Source organism: Ovis aries, chromosome 5, assembly GCF_016772045.2.
Source record: "Ovis aries strain OAR_USU_Benz2616 breed Rambouillet chromosome 5, ARS-UI_Ramb_v3.0, whole genome shotgun sequence".
Lineage (NCBI taxonomy): Eukaryota > Metazoa > Chordata > Mammalia > Artiodactyla > Bovidae > Ovis > Ovis aries.
Genome location: NC_056058.1, coordinates 20,467,066 through 20,487,564, shown reverse-complemented (window position 1 = coordinate 20,487,564; position 20,499 = coordinate 20,467,066). Strand labels below are relative to the sequence as shown.

The window sequence follows — 20,499 nt, the reverse complement described above, 5'->3', positions numbered from 1 at the left end:
ACTAAGAATAGACAATATTAATAGATATATGAATAATATACAATATTAATAAGTAATAAAACATAATAATAGAGTAATAGCTATGTTAAAAATAACCTCATTTTTAAAAATTAAGAACTCAAGGCTACAGATTTCACAAAAGCCACACGACAAGCCACGTTAAGGAGTTTGGTCCTAAACTGAATGGCTTTATACATAAGCATGAAATCATCACAGTAACAACTTCTGGTTGTGAAAGCCATGTGCTAAGCACTGTAGTAAGTGTTCAACATGACTTACCTCTTTGAATCCTTAAAATAACTCTGTGTTGTGGAGATTTTAAATTCTACATCATTTTGCCTGCTTATCATGATCTGAATTAGCATTTATTTTTTTTAAGGGATGAATGTTGAAAACAGTTTGCAGAAAAGCAACAGGATGACAGAAAAACCAATTAAGAGGTTGTTACTCCTGCTACAGACAGTGTAAGAACAAATGTTCATGCATTAGGAATAAAATGAAAATACAGAAACTGCTTTTTGAACAAAACATGAATTATATCCTACAGACATTTACCTTTAAACAATCTTCTTCATGAAATTAGACTTCTTTCAAGAATTTTTTTAAGACTTAGTTTATTAACACAACACAATTTACTGTTACCTTCACTAATATACCTCATGACAATGCCACACAGTTGCTATTATTAACACCATTTTCAGATGAAGATAATTTTTTTTAATATTTATTTGTGCTTGCCTGGTGGCTCAGAATGTAAATTAATCTGTCTACAATTCAGGAGACCCAGGTTCAATCCCTGGGTGAAGATTCCTCAAAGAAGGAAATGGCAACCCACTCCAGTACTCTTGCCTGGAGAATCCCATGGACAGAGGAGCCTGGCAGACTACAGTCCATGGGGGTCGCAGAGTCAGACATGACTGAGCGACTAACACACACATTTATTTGGCTATGCCAGGTCTTAGTTGAGGCATAAAGGATCACTGATTTTTGTTGCAGCATGTCAGATTTTTAGCGGAGGCATGTGAGATCCAATTCCCTGACCAGGGATCAAACCCAGGCCCCCTGCATTTAGAGTGTGGAGTCTTACCCACTGGACCACCAGGGAACTCCCCAGAATTCTATTTACTCATGTGCTAATTTTTATAATTTTATTTATTTTCAGCTGTGCTGAGTCTTCGCTGCTGAGTGGGCTTTTCTCTCGTTGCAGTGAGCAGGAGTCACTCTCTGGAAGTGCACAGGGTTCTCATCGTGGTGACTTCTGTTGCAGAGCGCAGGGTTTAGGGCTCCAGGCTTCAGCAACTGCGGCTCCAGGCTCTAGAACACAGACTCAATAGTTGTGTCTCACAGGCTCAGGTGCTCCACAGCATGAGGCATCTGCCCAGATAAGGGACTGATCTGTGTCTCCTGCACTGGCAGGTGGGTTCTTTACCACTGAGCCGCCAGGGAAGCCCCTGAGAATTTTATTTTTAAAGTAATTATTTTATGTGTACTGAAGTTATTGAACTTACACTGAATTCTTACCTCCACTGAAAAGTATCCTGGTGGAGAAAATATAAAGAGTATCTTCCCCTAGAAAGCACTGTCTTTCCCAAATTCTTTAAAAGATGAAAACAAATTACTGTTTCACTTCTATAAATGATAACAAATATTCTTGTGATATGCCACACTCATCTCGAGCTCTGGAAGCTTAGACAGGACAAGCACCAGAAATTTGTCAGGTAAGGAACTTAAAACTGAAAGGAAGTAGGTAATCCCTGACCATATTTTTCAATGAAGTAACTATGAAAGGCAATATTGAAAAGCTCCTAAGGCTTCTCTGTCTCAAGTCTTTCCTATCCTTTCCTGGCTTATCACCAATGGACCTTGTATATTGCTTACTCTAGGAACTGACTCTTACAGGCTGAGCTATAGTTAGCTGCCAATGGCTAACTGTGTCCAAGCCTGATTTAACAACTTAAGCTGACTAAAACAAAACCAAAAAAGGATTCTAGAAAGGAAAGCATTGTGTACTGGTATAAAAACTAAATTTTAGTCTATTCAAAAAATTGAGCTACATAAAAAGATGCTAAACATCGTTTATTATTTAGGAAAGGCAAATTAAAACCACAAGATACCACTAGACCAATTAGCATGGGAAATGAATCTAAAAAGAGTGGATGTATGTATATGTATAACATTCACTTTGCTGTACACCTGAAATTAACACTAACACTGTAAATCTACTATACTCCAAGGGAAAAAAAAAGTTAAAGATTCTAAAATGGTTAACAAGGAAAACTTTATGTTAGGTATTTTTTACAATACAAAAAAAGTTTTTTAATTTAAAAAACCAGACTAATGGGATTTCAGTGGTAGTCCAGTGTCCAAGACTCTAAACTCCCAATGGAGGGGGCCCTGGTTCGATCCCTGGTCAGGCAGCTAGAGCCCACATGCCACAACCAAGATCCAGTGAAACCAAGTAAATAAATTAATTTAAAAAAAACAACAGACTAACGATATCTGGTTTTGAAGAGAATCTGAAGCAACTGTAACCTTCCTACATTACCAGTGGGACTATGAATAGTACAACTACTTTGGGAAAAGTTTGGCATTTTTTTTTTTAAGTTAAGCATATGACCCAGCAATCCCACTCCAAGAGAAACGAAAATGCACTTCCACATAAAGATTTGTTCACAAACATTCACCAGCAGCACTCTTCAATACACCCCAAATTTGAGAAGAATCCAAAATGTCCGCCAACCAGCAAATGGATAAACAAATTGTGGTATACTATTCAGCACCAGCCCCCCACCCACCCAAAAAAACTGAAGGAACTACAGAAAAAAACCCAACAACTTGGATGAATCTCAAAATCACTCTGAGTTAAAGTAGCCAGACACAGAAGCCTATAAACAGTATGTTTACATTTACATGAAATTTTTTAAAAAATCGAAACTTCTGTCATTAAACAGAAAACAGGTCAGTGATTGCCCTGGGTGAGGAGTTAAGGAATGATAGCAAAGGGGCATGAGGAAATTCTTTGGGTGATGAAGTGTTCTAAAAATTCATACACAACTCTGTGTGTGTATGTGTGTGTATATAAACAATAAAATTGTTTAAAAAAACACACACACAACTTAGGTTGATCAAATTTGCAAGTTGCTAGGTATATATATGACATTACTCAGTTTTCCTTTTCTCACATGTACACGTCTACATTTTTTAAAGTACTACCTTCCATATTGCACTGCAGTTATTGTGCTTACACATCATTCTTAACACAGAAAAAAGGATCATGTAGTTATCTATACTGCTACTTGCCCTATCTCACATGGTGGTTGTGAAACATCACATGAGATAAGTGATGAGAAAGAGCTTTGGCAACTCTAAAGTAGTATTACACAACCATATTGTAGACTTACATTAAAAAAAATAATAACCTTTTTTTTCACAATTACTTGAGATGCTTGGAAATCTAGATACCTCAAAGTAAATCTTTGCCTAGAAATAGAAAGCCTATTCAAATGTCACCTTTTTAATATAGCCCCCAAACTTGCTTTCTACTGACCCTTGATTTACTAGACGGCTCGATGTAGTACTATCTAAACTGCAGTTTCAGTTTTCAAAAGAAAATCACTAAAGAAATCTTTAAAGAAAGTCATTAGATAAGCATGGCAAGACACTTACTTCCCAGTAGAAAAAAACAAAAGCTAGATAACTGTCTTTATTAAGTACTGTTTCAAAATGTTCACCTCTGAGATTTGTTTCCCTCTAAAAGTCAGTGAAATTTCTTTCCATTTAGTACTTCAATTCTACATATTACATAATGTTCTACTAACGGGGCTTGCATTAGTGGGAGAGGGTGAATAATTTTAAAGTTAGCAAAACCTTTTAAACCGGTGCGGTACAGTCATTTCAGAACGTGGCTGTTCCAAAATTTAACAGATTCTCATTTTTTCCTAGTACTACTGTACCACTAGGCTCTTTGCTATCCTACCAGGTCTGAGTGATATTTGACATTCAGCCTACTTACGTTCACAAGTTTCCACACTGCAACAAGGCTGTGGAAAGACATAATTAAGGCTGTCTGAAAGACATAATCTCTTCATCAAATGAAGTTTCGAAACTAAACTTTATCTAGAAGTCAGGTTTATATTACAGGGTCTTACAATCTTAAAAAAGTTTTTTTTTTAACCAGCAACAGGTACTGTAACAAAAAAATAACCAAGCCTGTAGTACCACAAAATATCTTGGTATCGTTGTCAATTTTTATAGACTCGTTTTTAGGAACGGGTCACCCAGTTCCAACGGGATGGTCAATTCTAGGGCCATGCTTCATTTGACTCAGCGCAGCTTCATTCTAGTCACAACCTCTTAGGTTTCACATTTCTCCTTCGACAATATTCAGGCCACAATATTCGGTCCGGTATCTGCACACCTCTAATTTAGATTTACAAGAAATCTGAAAGAACGGCAGCTTGCCGACACGCTCCTCCAGCCTTCTCTACACTCCGAAGGCTGGCCGAAACGTGCTGCTCTCGCCACAACAGCGACCAAGCTGGAACCGAGCACCCAGAGGACGACCGGCCGCGGGGAGGAGGGGAGAACTTTTCGGCCCGGAGGACGGCGGTTGAGGTCCAATCCAGCCCGCACCCAACTCTACGCTCGCCAGGAGGGCGTGTGGCCCCTCAGCTCAGGCCGCGATGCTCCGCCTGGAGTGGCAGAGCCGCGCGTGGCCGCCGAGCAAGACGTAAACAAACCGCCCGGGACACGGGGGTAAGGGGCGACCGTGGGGGAGGGGGCAGAGGACCGCGCTCGAACCCTCCAGCGCTGGTCTGCAGCTGCCCTGCCCCTCCCGACCCAGGCCCTGATCCCGGGCCCGGGGCGACGCTACTGCGCGAGCGTGAACTTCGAGAAAGCCTCAGCGCCTCTGGAAGCCGGAGCCCACTAGGCCATCGGCTCCGCGCCCCTCGCCCCTCGCCCTGCGGCGACCTACCTGAACGCGCAATCCGGGTCCCTCGCATCCCGACCAGGCGCTCCCAGGCCGTTCCTCTTGCTGAAGAGCTTCTGGAACAGGGTAGGGGCCATGGTGGCCACGGCCAGGCCGGGGTCGCTTCTCAGGGAACTCGCCAGGCCCCCGCTGCTAGAGCTGCCCCGCCACCCCCATAGGCGCCTCAGTCATATGACAGAAATTAGTCACTTCAAACGGCCACGGCGCGCGGGGCGGGGCGCGAGGCAAAGCCGGCGTCCATTGGCTGGCGATGAGCCGCATCACGTGGCGGCGCGCGGAGCAGAGTGCAAGGCGGGGATCCTGGGCGGAGTTGGCGCCCATAGGCTGGCTGCTGGAGGGCCTCGCGTGGCATCTCACGGGGCGGGGCATGCGCGGAGGGGAGGGGCGGGGGGCTGGTTGTGTCTGAGGATGTGGAGGAGGGACGCGCTCCGGTCCTGGTCTTTCTCCGTGACGCCTTCAGTTGCTAGCTGAGCCTGAGGCGGGGTGCTGCGAGGACCACGCCAGGGCCTGTGGAGTACAGAAGCCTTCACCTCCCGCACCCATGACGCAAGAGAAGTTCAGGGCACCACTAGCAACCGACCCTTTCCCGCCGTCCTCTCCTCAATCTATGTGGCTTAGCACCTCCATACATAGGCGCCAGGTGGAGCCTGGCGGCCCCCGGAGCAGAAAAGGCGCGCGAGCCTACCCCGGGGACTGCGGCACGGACTGGACTTAAAGCCCGAGGCCACAGGCCCGCCCAGGCGGGCCACGGAGTGGTTTTTGCTCAGAGCTTGACTGTGCAAGACTGGCTCTTGGGTCTGGTAGAGGACCCTGCCGCGACACTCCGCGGGCAGCGGGCCCCCCCCACCAATATTTCCCGGTAGCGCCTCGAACCCTGACATACCAGAAATTAGCCCCTTGGAAGAGTTAACCATAGAAGGCTCGAGATTTACACTCAGTGACGAGGTATGGAGAAATGACGAGGTATGTGAAATTGTGAGCAAATGAGTTTTAATTGGCAGAATACCTTTTCCAAAGAAAAACATTGCTCATAAATGACCTTACAGCCTACTTAAATTTGGCTTCCCTGGTGGCTCAGACGGTAAAGAATCTGCCTGCAATGCAGGAGACCCGGGTTTGATCCCTGGGCCGAGAAGATCCCCTGGAGAAGGAAATGGCAACCCACTCCAGTATTCTTGCCTGGAGAATCCCATAGACAGAGGAGCCTGGCCAGCTGCTGTCCATGGAGTCGCAAAGAGTCGGACACCACTGAGCAACAAACATTTGAACTTCCACACTACTTAAACCTAGGGACCCAAAGTTTATCAGGATTTGGATCAAATTGGTCTTACAGATCTTAAGTACCCCTACCCTTTCACCCACTGCCACTCCAGGATGAGGAATTTTGTACCATGGGGATGCAATTCTCTAACAGAGATGGATGTCGGGAAATTACTGGTATGTGGTTTGGAAGGTCAGATTAAAACACTTCGTTGAGAATTTCATTTACCTAAGCATACAAATCAAATTGTTTTTTCTTTAAGTGGCTACCAACTCACATGATTTGCAGCTTGAGTTTATGCTATAAAATAAGTGGTCTCATATAGAAAAAAAGAAAAGTAATAGAGTATATATCGCAGAGAATATATCAGTGGTCATATAACAATCAAGTTTCAATGTTCAGTTCAGTTGTTCAGTCGTGTCCGACTCTTTGCGACCCCATGAATCGCAGCACACCAGGCCTCCCTGTCCACCACCAACTCCTGGAGTTCACTCAGACTCATGTCCATCGAGTCAGTGATGCCATCCAGCCATCTCATCCCCTGTCGTCCCCTTCTCCTCCTGCCCCCAATCCCTCCCAGCGTCAGAGTCTTTTCCAATGAGTCAACTCTTCGCATGAGGTGGTCATAGTACTGGAGTTTCAGCTTTAGCATCATTCCTTCCAAAGAAATCCCAGGGCTGATTTCCTTCAGAATGGACTGGTTGGATCTCCTTCCAGTCCAAGGGACTCTCAAGAGTCTTCTCCGACACCACAGTTCAAAAGCATCAGTTCTTCGGTGCTCAGCCTTCTTCACAGTCCAACTCTCACATCCATACATGACCACAGGAAAAACCATAGTTTCAATGCTAATAATTTTTAAAATGCTATTTGTAGGCAGTTAAGAAACTAATTTCAAGACTTCCCTGGTGATCCAGTGAAGAATCTGCCTAACAACACGGGATAAGGGTTAGACTCCAGAGAGGGTCCACATGCCCTGGGGGGAACTAAACCCATGCGCCACAACTACTGAGCCAGTGTTCTGCAATAAGAGAAGCCACTTCAATGAGAAGCCTGTGTCTCACAACTAGAGAGCAGCCCTGCATGCTGCAACTAGAGAAAAGCCCACATGCAGCAAGGAAGAGCCAGCACAGCCATAAAGAAATAATTTTTTAAAAAACTAATATATTCATTCCACAACGTTTAAGTGCCCCTGGCCTAGGCACTGGGGATCCAAAGTAAACAAAAAAGACAGGGCTAAATTTCTATATGTTTTTGGGTTTTGGAGATTTGATTTAGTTGCCAAGTTGTGTCTGACTCTGTGATGTGCCCCCCTCCACCCCCACCCCTCCATGGACTGTAGCCAACCAGGCTCCTCCAACCATGGAATTCTCCAGGTGAGAGTATGGGAGTTGGGTTGCCATTTCCTTCTCCAGGGGATCTTCTATATGAAGAGACAATAAGTAAAAGGTAGTTTGAAACTACTACTGTTGTGAGTGAAAATTGCGCAATAAAATGAGTGAGTAGGGGAGGCCTCTTTGAGGAGGTGACATCTGAAGTGCTCGGGTTAAGAATCACTCAAAGTTCCTCCATACATTGCTCAAGCTCCAGAATTACTGAGCAATACAAGCTCAAAATAGTAAGACTGTATTCCCCTATAAACTTAAGATATCTTAATTCTATAGTGCCAAACACTGAAAGATTTCTAATGAGGCAAAATACACTATGTGTATTTTTCTCACAAAATATGAATGCAGAATAAAACTTTTATAAACAAAAAATGAAGTCAGTGCAATTTTTTAAAGTGAGAAAATGCACATCCTATAAGTCAATTAATGAAGCAGTCATTTTGGGAAGTTTTGTTTTTACACTAGCAAGTATCACTAAATGAGTGTTAGTGGAAATGGACTCAAGTCTGTCTATATAAGGCAAATGACATGATGAGAAATCATGGCTGATTCATGGCTGGTACAGAGAAGTCTAGAAGTTCCATGTCCCCTCAGAAGTTTCTAAATACAATAACCTTTTGTGCTTTCATCTTGGGAAAAAGTTACTTCATGGATAATTATAGGTAATAGTAAGGAAAAGAACATAAACTTGCGTAAGAGATACTTACTTTTAGTATTCTGTATGAAAGTGAAAGTGCAGAGTGAAAAAGTTGGCTTAAAGCTCAACATTCAGAAAATGAAGACCATGGCATCTGGTCCCATCACTTCATGGGAAATAGATGGGGAAACAGTGGAAACAGTGTCAGACTTTATTTGGGGGGGGCTCCAAAATGACTGCAGATGGTGATTGCAGCCATAAAATTAAAAGACCCTTACTCATTGGAAGAAAAGTTATGATCAACCTAGATGGCATATTCAAAAGCAGAGACATTACTTTGCCAACAAAGGTCCGTCTAGTCAAGCCTACGGTTTTTCCAGTGGTCATGTATGGATGTGAGAGTTGGACTGTGAAGAAAGCTGAGCACCAAAGAATTGATGCTTTTGAACTGTGGTGTTGGAGAAGACTCTTGAGAGTCCCTTGGACTGCAAGAAGATCCAACCAGTCCATTCTGAAGGAAATCAGCCCTGGGATTTCTTTGGAAGGAATGATGCTAAAGCTGAAACTCCAGTACTATGACCACCTCATGCAAAGAGTTGAGTCACTGGAAAAGACTCTGATGCTGGGAGGGATTGGGGGCAGGGGGAGAAGGGGACGACAGAGGATGAGATGGCTGGATGGCATCACTGACTCGATGGACGTGAGTCTGAGTGAACTCCGGGAGTTGGTGATGGACAGGGAGGCCTGGCGTGCTGCGATTCATGGGGTCGCAAAGAGTCGGACACGACTGAGCGACTGAACTGAACTGAATCAAGTAACATCTTCATTTCTGTGGTCTCATTTTATCTTATACTTGAAAGGTACAGAAAAAAGACAAAATTTATTGGGTTAGCCAAAACGTTCAGTTGTTTTTTCCCATACATTGGCTCTAGCAATGCTTCGTTGTCTTTCACTTAAAACAGTTTTATTAGATTGTCCTGTGACAACTGTCATATCAGCATGTGTTTTTTAAAAAAACATAAAAATTGGTGAATTTTTGTGTAGTGATTTTAATATTGAAGATGGAAGGAAAAAGCAACATTTTGACATATTATGCTTTATTATTTCAAGAAAGGTAAAAACAACTGAAATGGAAAAAAAGATGTATGCATAATTATTTTTGTATGGAGAAGCTGCTATGACTGATTGAATGTTTCAAAAGTGGTTTACTATGTTTTGTGCTGGAGATTTCTCACTGGATAATGCTCCACAGTTGGTTGGACAAGTTGTAGTTGATACGAGTCAAACTGAGACATTAATTGAGAATAACCAATGTTATACTACATGGAAGATAGCTGACATGCTCAAAATATCCAAATCAAGTGACAAAATCATTTGTACCAGCTCAGTTATGTTAACTACTTTGATGTTTGGGTTCCACATAAGTTAAGCGAAAAAAAACTTCTTGACCGTATTTCCTCATGCAGTTCTCTACTTAAAAATAATGAAAATGTTCTGTTTTAAAAATAAACTGAAATGGGCAATGAGTGGAAGAGATCATAGGGCAAGTGAAATGAACCACCACCAAACATGCCAGAGGCTGGTTTTCATCCAAGGTGTTGTAAAAATGGTGGGATTGGAAAAGAGTCCACTATTATGAGCTCCTTCCAGAAAGCCAAATGATTAATTGCAATAAGTACTGCCAATAAGTACTCCCAATTAGACAAGCTGAAAAGCATCTGCAATTAGTCAACAGAAAACGCATAATCCCCCATCAGGGTAACAAAACACCGCACATTTCTTCGATGACAAGGCAAAAACTTTTACACTTGACTGGGAAGTTCTGTCATTCACTGTATTCACCAGACATTGGACCTTCAGATTTCCATTTATTTCAGTCTTTGCAAAATTCTCTCAGTATCATGGTAATCCAAGTCTATGCCCCAACCAGTAACGCTGAAGAAGCTGAAGTTGAATGGTTCTATGAAGAGGTCCAAGAACTTCTAGAACTAACCCCCCCAAAATGATGTCCTTTTCATTATAGAGGACTGGAATGCAAAAGTAGGAAGTCAAGAAACACCTGGAGTAACAGGCAAATTTGGCCTTGGAATACGGAATGAAGCAGGGCAAAGGCTAATAGAGTTCTGCCAAGAGAACACACTGATCATAGCAAACACCCTCTTCCAACCACACAAGAGAAGACTCTACACATGGACATCATCAGATGGCCAACACTGAAATCAGAGTGATTATATTCTTTGCAGCCAAAGATGGAGAGCTCTATACAGTCAGCATAAACAAGACCAGGAGCTGACTGTGGCTTAGATCATTAACTTCTTATTGCCAAATTCAGACTTAAATTAAAGAATGTGGGGAAAACCACTAGACCATTCTGCTGCTACTGCTAAGTCACTTCAGTCGTGTCCGACTCTGTGTGACCCCATAGACGGCAGCCCACCAGCCTCCCCCATCCCTGGGATTCTCCAGGCAAGAACAATGGAGTGGGTTGCCATTTCCTTCTTCAATACATGAAAGTGAAAAGTGAAAGGGAAGTTACACAGTCATGTCCAACTCTTCGCGACCCCATAGACTGCAGCAGTCCAGGCTCCTCAGTCCATGGGATTTTCCAGGCAAGAATACTGGAGTGGGGTGCCATTGCCTTCTCCGAGACCATTCTGGTATGACCTAAATCAAATCCCTTATGACTATACAGTGGAAGTGAGAAGTGGATTTAAGGGACTAGATCTGATAGACAGTGTGCCTGATGAACTATGGACGGAGGTTCATGACATTGTACAGGAGACAGGAATCAACACTATCCCCAAGAAAAAGAAATGCAAACAAGCAAAAGGGCTGTCTGAGGACACTTTACAAATATCTGTGAAAAGAAGAGAAGTGAAAAGCAAAGGAGAAAAGGAAAGATACACCCATTTGAATGCAGAGTTTCAAAGAATAGCAAGGAGAGATAAGAAAGCCTTCCTCAGTGATCAATACAAAGAAACAGAGGAAAACAATAGAATGGGAAAGACTAGAGATCTATTCAAGAAAATTAGAGATACCAAGGAAACATTTCATGCAAAGATGGGCTCAGTAAAGGACAGAAATGGTATGGACCTAACAGAAGCAGAAGATATCAAGAGGAGGTGGCAAGAATACATAGAAGACTGTACAAAAAAGATCTTCACAACCCAGATAATCATGATGGTGTGATCACTCACACTTACCTAGAGCCAGACATTCTGAAATGTGAAGTCAAGTGGGCCTTAGGAAACATCACTATGAACAAAGCTGGTGGAGGTGATGGAATTCCAGTTGAGCTGCTTCAAATCCTGAAAGATGATGCTGTGAAAGTGCTGCACTCGATATGCCAGCAAATTTGGAAAACTCAGCAGTGGCCACAGGACTGGAAAAGGTCAGTTTTCATTCCAATCCCAAAGAAAGGCAATGCCAAAGAATGCTCAAACTACAGCACAATTGCACTCATCTCACATGCTAGTAAAGTAATGCTCCAAATTCTCCAAGCCAGGCTTCAGCAATACGTGAACTGGGAAATTCCAGATGTTCAACCTGGTTTTAGAAAAGGCAGAGGAACCAGAGATCAAATTGCCAACATCCGCTGGATCATCAAGAAAGCAAGAGAGTTCCAGAAAAGCATCTATTTCTGCTTTATTGACTATGCCAAAGCCTTTGACTGTGTGGATCACAATAAACTGTGGAAAATTCTGAAAGAGATGGGAATACCAGACCACCTGATCTGTTTCTTGAGGAACCTGTATGCAGGTCAGGAAGCAACAGTTAGAACTGGACATGGAACAACAGACTGGTTCCAAATAGGAAAAGGAGTACGTCAAGGCTGTATATTGTCACCCTGCTTATTTAACTTATATGCAGAGTATATCATGAGAAACCCTGGGCTGGAAGAAGCACAAGCTGGAATCAAGATTGCCAGGAGAAATATCAATAACCTCAGATATGCAGATGACACCACCCTTATGGCAGAAAGTGAAGAACTAAAGAGCCTCTCGATGAAAGTGAAAGAGATTGAAAGAGTTGGCTAAAGCACAACATTCAGAAAACAAAGAACATGACATCCAGTCCCATGAGTTCATGGCAAATAGATGGTGAAACAGTGGCTGACTTTATTTTTGGGGGGCTCCAAAATCACTGCAGATGGTGACTGGAACCATGAAATTAAGATGCTTACTCCTTGGAAGGAAAGTTATGACCAACCTCAGTTCAGTTCAGTTCAGTTCAATCACTCAGTCGTGTCCAACTCTTTGCAACCCCATGAATTGTAGCACGCCAGGCCTCCCTGTCCATCACCAACTCCCAGAGTTTACTCAAACTCATGTTCATCGAGTTGGTGATGCCATCCAGCCATCTCATCCTCTGTCATCCCCTTATCCTCCTACCCCTAATCCCTCCCAGAATCAGTCTTTCCCAATGAGTCACTGTTCGTATGAGGTGGCCAAGTATTGGAGTTTAAGCTTCAGTAACAGTCCTTCCAATGAACACCCACGATAGATCTCCTTTAGAATGGACTGGTTGGATCTCCTTGCCATCCAAGGGACTCTGAAGAGTCTTCTCCAACACCACAGTTCAAAAGCATCAATTCTTCGGTGCTCAGCTTTCTTCACAGTCCAACTCTCACATCCATACATGACCACTGGAAAAACCATAGGCTTGACTAGACGGACCTTTGTTGGCAAAGTAATGTCTCTGCTTTTTAATATGCTGTCTAGGTTGTTCATAACTTTCCTTCCAAGGAGTAAGTGTCTTTTAATTTCATGGCTGCAATCACCATCTGCAGTCATTTTGGAGCCCCCCCAAATAAAGTCTGACACTGTTTCCACTGTTTCCCCATCTATTTCCCATGAAGTGATGGGACCAGATGCCATGATCTTCATTTTCTGAATGTTGAGCTTTAAGCCAACTTTTTCTCTCTCCTCTTTCACTTTCATCGAGAGGCTCTTTAGCTCCTCTTCACTTTCTGCCTTAAGGGTGGTGTCATCTGCATATCTGAGGTTATTGATATTTCTCCTGGCAATCTTGATTCCAGCTTGTGCTTCATCCAGCCCAGCATTTCTCATGATGTACTCTACATATAAGTTAAATAAGCAGGGTGACAATATACAGCCTTGACGTACTCCTTTTCCTATTTGGAACCAGTCTGTTGTTCCATGTCCAGTTCTAACTGTTGCTTCCTGACCTGCATACAGATTTCTCAAGAGGCAGGTTAGATGGTCTGGTATTCCCATCTCTTTCAGAATTTTCCACAGTTTATTGTGATCCACACAGTCAAAGGCTTTGGCATAGTCAATAAAGCAGAAATAGATGCTTTTCTGGAACTCTCTTGCTTTCTTGATGATCCAGCGGATGTTGGCAATTTGATCTCTGGTTCCTCTGCCTTTTCTAAAACCAGGTTGAACATCTGGAATTTCCCAGTTCACATATTGCTGAAGCCTGGCTTGGAGAATTTGGAGCATTACTTTACTAGCATGTGAGATGAGTGCAATTGTGCTGTAGTTTGAGCATTCTTTGGCATTGCCTTTCTTTGAGATTGGAATGAAAACTGACCTTTTCCAGTCCTGTGGCCACTGCTGAGTTTTCCAAATCTGGTGACATACTGAGTGCAGCACTTTCACAGCATTATCATCCAGGATTTGAAATAGCTCAACTGGAATTCCTTCACCTCCACTAGCTTTGTTCGTAGTGATGCTTTCTAAGGCCCACTTCACTTCTCATTCCAGGATAGACAGCATATTAAAAAGCAGAGACATTACTTTGTCAACAAAGTCCATCTAGTCAAGGCTTTCGTTTTTCCAGTAGTCATGTATGGATGTGAGAGTTGGACTATAAAGAAAGCTGAGCACCAAAGAATTGCTGCTTTTGAACTGTGGTGTTGGAGAAGACTCTTGAGAGTCCCTGGGACTACAAGGAGATTCAACCAGTCCATCCTAAAGGAGATCATGTGTGTGTTCATTGGAAGGACTGATGTTGAAGCTGAAACTCCAATACTTTGGCCACGTGATGCGAAGAACTGACTCATTGGAAAAGACCCTGATGCTGGGAAAGATTGAGGGCAGGAGGAGAAGGGGACGACAGAGGATGAGATGCCTGCATGGCATCACTGACTCAATTGATATGGGTTTGGATAGACCCTGGCAGTTGGTGATGGACAGGGAGGCCTGGCGTGTTGCTGTTCATGGGGTTGCAAAGAGTTGGACACGACTGAGTTACTGAACTAACTAATTAAGGGAAAAAATTTCAATTCCTAAAGACTGTAAAAGGCACCTGTAATAGTTTTGCTCAAAAAGATAAAAAGTTTGGGGAAGATGAAATTATGAAGCTGCCTGAAAAATGGCAGAAGGTAGTGGAATAAAACATTGAATTCATTGTACAATGAAGTTCTTAGTAAAAATGATAAAGTATCTTCTATTTTTATTTTAAAACTGAAGGAACTTTTTGGCCAACCCAATACTTGCTATCATTCATCACATTTCCTTTACGTTATAGTGTAATATTCAAATTATAGACTTAGAGGGCACTGAAATGATACAGGTTTGCCATAAAAGAGGACATATAACTATACCTAATTATGCAGATTAAGCTGAAAATATTTTCAAGTTCAGTGACAGTGTAGATTATCTTTGTTTCCCCTTTTACTCAACATGACCTCTTTTCACAGAGAAACTGAGGTGTCTTAAAGTAGCCTCTTTATATTTAGGGGCAAGAAGGAAGTGTGAGAAATAAAATAAAATAATTATTCATTAATAACATATAAATGTGGAGCTGTTGGGTTAGAAAGTTAGACATAAGGCCCACACTCAGGAGTAGAAAATTTAGCCTCTGTGCAAACCCCAGCAGCCTTTGGGTCTCTGTCCACCTGATTCCAATAACATAGAAAAGAGGCACACTCCTCCCTACAGCCATTTTCTAGTTATCAGATACAGGGAAAGGTACCAATAAAACAGCAATCTTGCTCCTTTAACCACCATGCTAATAAGCACAACCCCAATTGTGCTGAATTCTGAAACAAATTAGATTTCATTGATAACATCTCAGAACAAGATAGTTGAATCAAGATGATCAAGTAAAACTTCTTGAATGACACTTAGATGGACTCAGAGTACCTCAGTTTTAAAAACTGTTAAGCCAACCAGTGATTTACTGCTGTATAATATAGGAATGGCAGTCGTTTGAGGCAACAGAAAACAAACAATCATTATTTAACAAATATTTCTTCAGTCCCTCAAAGGTCTTAATTCGATGTTCTGGCTGTCTATTCCTACTTTCAGAAACTTAGTTCTTAGTGGGAAGAGGCAAAGTAAACAAAATGTTTGCAAGTAGTGCTAAAAGTTAGGAAAGAAAGAGTTAATAGTATACAACTGGAGGGAGCCAAATTTAGATATGGTGGTCAGGAAAGTCCTCTCCAAAGATGTGGGATTTGAACTGAGGTCTAAAGAATGAAAAGGGACAAGCCATGGGAAGATGATGGTAAATAACATTATAGAAGAGAGATGAAAAATACAAACATTCTGAGACAGGAAGGGGTTTCTCCTCTCTGAAGAGAAAAAAAAAAAAAGAGGCTAATACAGCTGAATATACTCTGGGAGGGGGAAGATGTCTGAGATATGGTTTAAATGGCGACATGGAGCCAGATTATATAGAACCTTATAAATCATGCAAAAGAGATTGGATCAAGTGTGATATAAACTACTAAAGGAATTTAAAAACAGGAAAGGGACATGATAGAATTTATGATTTTAGAAGATTACTCTGGTTTCTCTGTGGAGAAAGAAGTATAAAAGAATAAGAATGGTAAGAGAGAAACTATATAGGGGTAGACCATGTATTTTAGGCAAGAGTTGATGTTAGCTTACCATTTTGAAGACAGAACTAATAGGATTTATAGTAGAAGTGAAAGAAAGATAAACTAAAGATTGACTCCTAGGTTTTTGCCTTGAGCAACCAGCTGGAAGTAATTTCCTGATGGAAAGATGAGTGAAATTATAGGTTTAAAGAGGAAAATCTAGCATATTCAGTTTGGCTATATTAAGTTTGAATGACTACTAGCTATCCACCTGGAGATTCTGAGTCGAATATATGAGGAGAAGGCAGGACTGAAGAAAAATTTGCTAGACATCAGCTCATACACAGAATTCAAAATAACAGAATGAATGAGTTTTCCTAGAAAGAATATGTATGTATAGTAAAGAGTCCAGCACTAATATTCAGAGAGGACACCACTTACAAGTCTTTACGAGAAGGACTCAACAAAGAAGGATGAGTAGTAGTAAGACAAAAGAAGGAAATAACCCCCAAAAGGAAGAAGGCATCAACTGTGTTGAATGTTACTGAAAGTTTAAGTGTCCATTAGAATTGTCAACATAGACATCTTGACAAGAACAGTTTCAATAGAAAGCAGAGCAAAAGCCAGAATGGAGGGAACTCAAAAAAGGAAGAGTAGGGAGGGAGTAATAAAGCAAGTATAGAGAACTACTCTGCTTCACTGAGATAAGGAGCAGAAAAAAATGGGGATTGAGAGGAGATGGGAGAGGGAAATTTGTCTTTTTTTTTTTTTTTTGAGATGGAAGATATTAGAGAACTTCATATGGTAATCTAATAAAGATGATGAAATCAAACACCTGCTTAGTTCCAGGTGCTAAGAATGCAACAATGTACAAGACAGTTAGAGCCCTCACCCTTAAGAAACCAACAAGTAAATAAGTTATTACAGATTGTGATAAGTGCTTTTAAGGAATCAAACTTTTATCTTCAACATAAAATTGGCTTGAAATCTTCACATGGAATTCTACTGGAAGTATACAAAAGGAAACAGAACTTGACAGGCAATTACATGATGTTATATTATAATAAATGCTATGATATGGGCAAGTACAGGATGAAAATAAGGAAAAACAAGTAACCTTTTGGAGGAATTAAGGGGAGTTTTCTGAAAGGGGGAATAAATCTGGATTAAAAATTAAAATGGGATATGCTAAAAAAAGAAGATGTGGGCATAGAAAGTATGTACCAGGCAGATGGAGCAGCACATTCAGGGCTTGGAGGCAAGAGAGAATTTAAAAATCCAGTGACCTACAATATAATCTAATGGTAAAATTGAACTAGATTAATAAAACTATGTAAAAATCATTTAAAAGACTTTACCTAGAGGACATGGGGAGCTATCAAGGGATTTTAAGCAGAAAACGACATGATCAGATGAGCATTTTAGAAAGTTCTCTCTAGATGCATTGTGAAAAATTGACTATAGCGTACAAGAATAATGACTGAGAAACAAGTGAAGAGGTTTTTATTCTAAGCCAGGCAAGAAAATACTGGCATGAACTCAGAGAACAGCCACAGGAATGGAGGAATATGGAAAATACTGAGGACTTTTAGGATTCAAAATCAACAGGACTTCATGATTGCCTGCCTGTGAGGAAGTAAGAGAAAAAGGGTGATAGCAACTTTCTAGCTCAGGTAACTTGGATAGATGAAGCTATCTAACACTGAAACAGATGACAGAAGACATAACTGCTTCAAGGCGATAAAAATTCAATTTGGGATATGCTGAGTATGAGATACCATGAGAATCCCTGTGGTGATTACAAGTAAGTAGTTGGCTATAGAGACTTAGAACTCAAGAAATATCTCATGTAAGTCGATTAGTCAGGATGTTCTGTGTTGCACATGATAGAAAACCCAAACTAAACTAGCCTAAGCAAAAAAAAAAAAAAAAAACAACAAACTGATTAGCTAGCATAACTGAAGCTAAAGTACAGAACAGTTCAGGCACAGCTGTATCCAAAGACTCAACAATAATATCAAGAATCTAGCTTCTCTATTCCAGTTCTAATTCCTCTGTGTGAACTCCATTCCCAGACAGTGCCTCCATTTGTGGACACAAGATGGCTGCCAGCAGCTCTCCTTAGAGGAATAATATAATAAAAAGGCTGTATCCAGTATTCCCAGAAAAACCGCTGAGATTTAACCCAATACATTATTTTAGGCCTTGCCCCTAATCCTGAACCAATCCCTGTGCCTGAGTTAGGGGGGCCATGTAATTGATTTGAGCCATTAAAGGCCCACCTCTAGAACTAAAGGTGGGATCAATCCCACCTAAATCATGTGACTTGGAAACTTAAAATCCAATTATAAGGGAGGTAGAAGGGAACAGAAATACAGTGGTGAACAAGATGTAGTTTCTACGTTCAAGAATCTTATAGTCGAAGGGAGAAACTATAGAATTTGAAAGGCAATTACAGTACATTGTGATAAATAGTATGATGTAGACAAGTACAAGATGCTGTGGGAACACAAGGAAAGACAATAAACTTCTGGGGGACACAGGCAGGGCCAGTCACCACACATATTCACTACCAATATCCATGGCAGTTACTGACAAAGATTTGGGGTCAACTGCACAGAGATAATAACCAATGGCAGTGGTAGATGAGATCACCAAGAGAGACAGTGTAATATAAGAAGCCCTAGAATATGGGACTTCCCTGGTGGTTCAGTGGCTAAGATTCTGCACTCCCAATACAGGGGGCCTGGGTTCAGTCCCTGGTCAGGGAACTAGATCCCACATGCTTCAACTAATAGTTCACAGGTCACAACCAGAGATCCCAGTGCAGACCAACAAATGAAGATAAACTAAGAGGAAAAAAAAAAAAAAAAAGATGTCCTAGATTATAACTCAAAGAAACAACAAAATTTAAAGACCGGACAAAGGAAAGTAAGGAGAAATAGAAGAGAAAGAGATCAAAGATGGGATGAGATAAGAGATGAGATGAAAGCCTGCAGAGTAATGTTTCAGAGGAGTCATTCCTTACTGTAGGATTTCAAGAGGAAAGTAATAGCCTACAACATCATTAGCTAGGAGAGGCTGGGTAAGATGAGAACTGAGAAATACTCCATCAAAGGAGTCCTAGTAGCCTTGAGGGGACCAGTGTCAGTGAAGGGTCCAAGGTGAAACCAGACTTTCTGTGTGTTGAGGGTAGGGGAAGGAAGAGGAGAAAGGACTGAGCAGTGAAGGGAATCAGTGAAAAAGCAGAAAGGACTCTTTTCAGGAAACATGGATACAAACAGGTAAGGAATTATTACATAAGTAGAAGAATATATAGAATCAAGGGAGCATTTAAGATATAAGATGATCCAGTATTTTTAAATGAAGGTTAGAAAGCTATAGTAGAGCCAGAGACTGAAGATAACTTCTACCTGGAAAGTCTAGGCATCACACCCTCATATAAACATACGTGCTGTATGCACAATATGAGATAAAGAAGCTATTCATAACTGAACAAACCTTGGAAAGGTGAAAAAAACTTTAGTTAAAATTTTTTAAATGCAAAAGTTTCATGAATTTTTAACTGAATTTTCTGGGTACTTGTGACATGAGGGTTTGTTTTTTCTTTTCATGAACTTGAAAATATAATTTTAAGTGCTTAGAAATGAAATGTAATTAGTTGTATGCTAAAATAAAGTGGCCCAGTCCCATTGTTAACCTTTTAAAAAACATAGACCACTTTGAAAATATGATGAAAACTATGGAGGCACTCTCCCCAGAAAGATATGAACTCCTTTCCTGATAGTCTTCCAGGGAGGTTCACTGAAAGATGTCTGGAGCCTACCCACCAGTGTAAAGTTATGAGTATAACCTTCTAGGATTTGCCAACAGGAATCTTCCTGGAACTTCTCACGTCTGGCAGATAACAAGTCGGGTTATTCTATTTTCCTTCCTCTTAATCATAACTAAAGTTATGTCCTTTACTAGTAAGCCTTGAACTTCAATTGCAACTCTTTCCTCCCTCCCACCTTTCCCTGTGCTCCAACTGATAAAAATAGTGGATTCACATAGTCCTACCTTCATTTCCTGGCTATCTCACTTTCTAAATCACATCAGCCTGGCCAAGTCTTTATCTCTCTAAGATAGTTTTATTTTTCTTATCAGCAATATGAAACTATCAAATGTTTATTTCCTCCAGCCCCACTAGGCCCAGTCTAAGAATCAGGTACCATTTTTTCTCACAAGAACCTACCACCTGTTTAGGAACTATCAAATACTTTGTTCTCATTCTTACCCGTCTCCCTTGGATTATAAACTCCTTGAATGCAGGGAATAAGCCTTCTATTTAATTTCATATTCCCCCGCTGCTTATCACATTTCTGCTTTTTAAAACGACCACAAGAGTTGCTGACTTAGTTGAGTACTGATTGAGAAATCAGTTCTAAATTTGGT

At 41.2% G+C, this 20,499-nt stretch overlaps 2 protein-coding genes across 5 annotated transcripts in view; both read right to left on the bottom strand.

The window, feature by feature from the left end:
* FNIP1 (folliculin interacting protein 1) overlaps positions 1-5,163 on the bottom strand; it is a 122,424-nt gene extending 117,261 nt beyond the window's left edge. For all 4 annotated transcript variants that reach the window (XM_060415623.1, XM_027969957.2, XM_060415624.1 and 1 more), the window contains exon 1: positions 4,976-5,163. In XM_060415623.1, coding sequence (XP_060271606.1) covers positions 4,976-5,067 — 92 coding nt within the window. In that variant the 5' untranslated portion in view covers positions 5,068-5,163. The remainder of the gene's footprint in view (positions 1-4,975) is intronic.
* A 441-nt stretch (positions 5,164-5,604) lies between these two features.
* The window catches only part of MEIKIN (meiotic kinetochore factor), a 139,566-nt gene continuing 124,671 nt past the window's right edge, over positions 5,605-20,499 (bottom strand). Inside the window, exon 13 of the mRNA XM_027970580.3 lies at positions 5,605-5,996. Within this exon, the coding sequence (XP_027826381.2) occupies positions 5,605-5,996 (392 nt within the window). The remainder of the gene's footprint in view (positions 5,997-20,499) is intronic.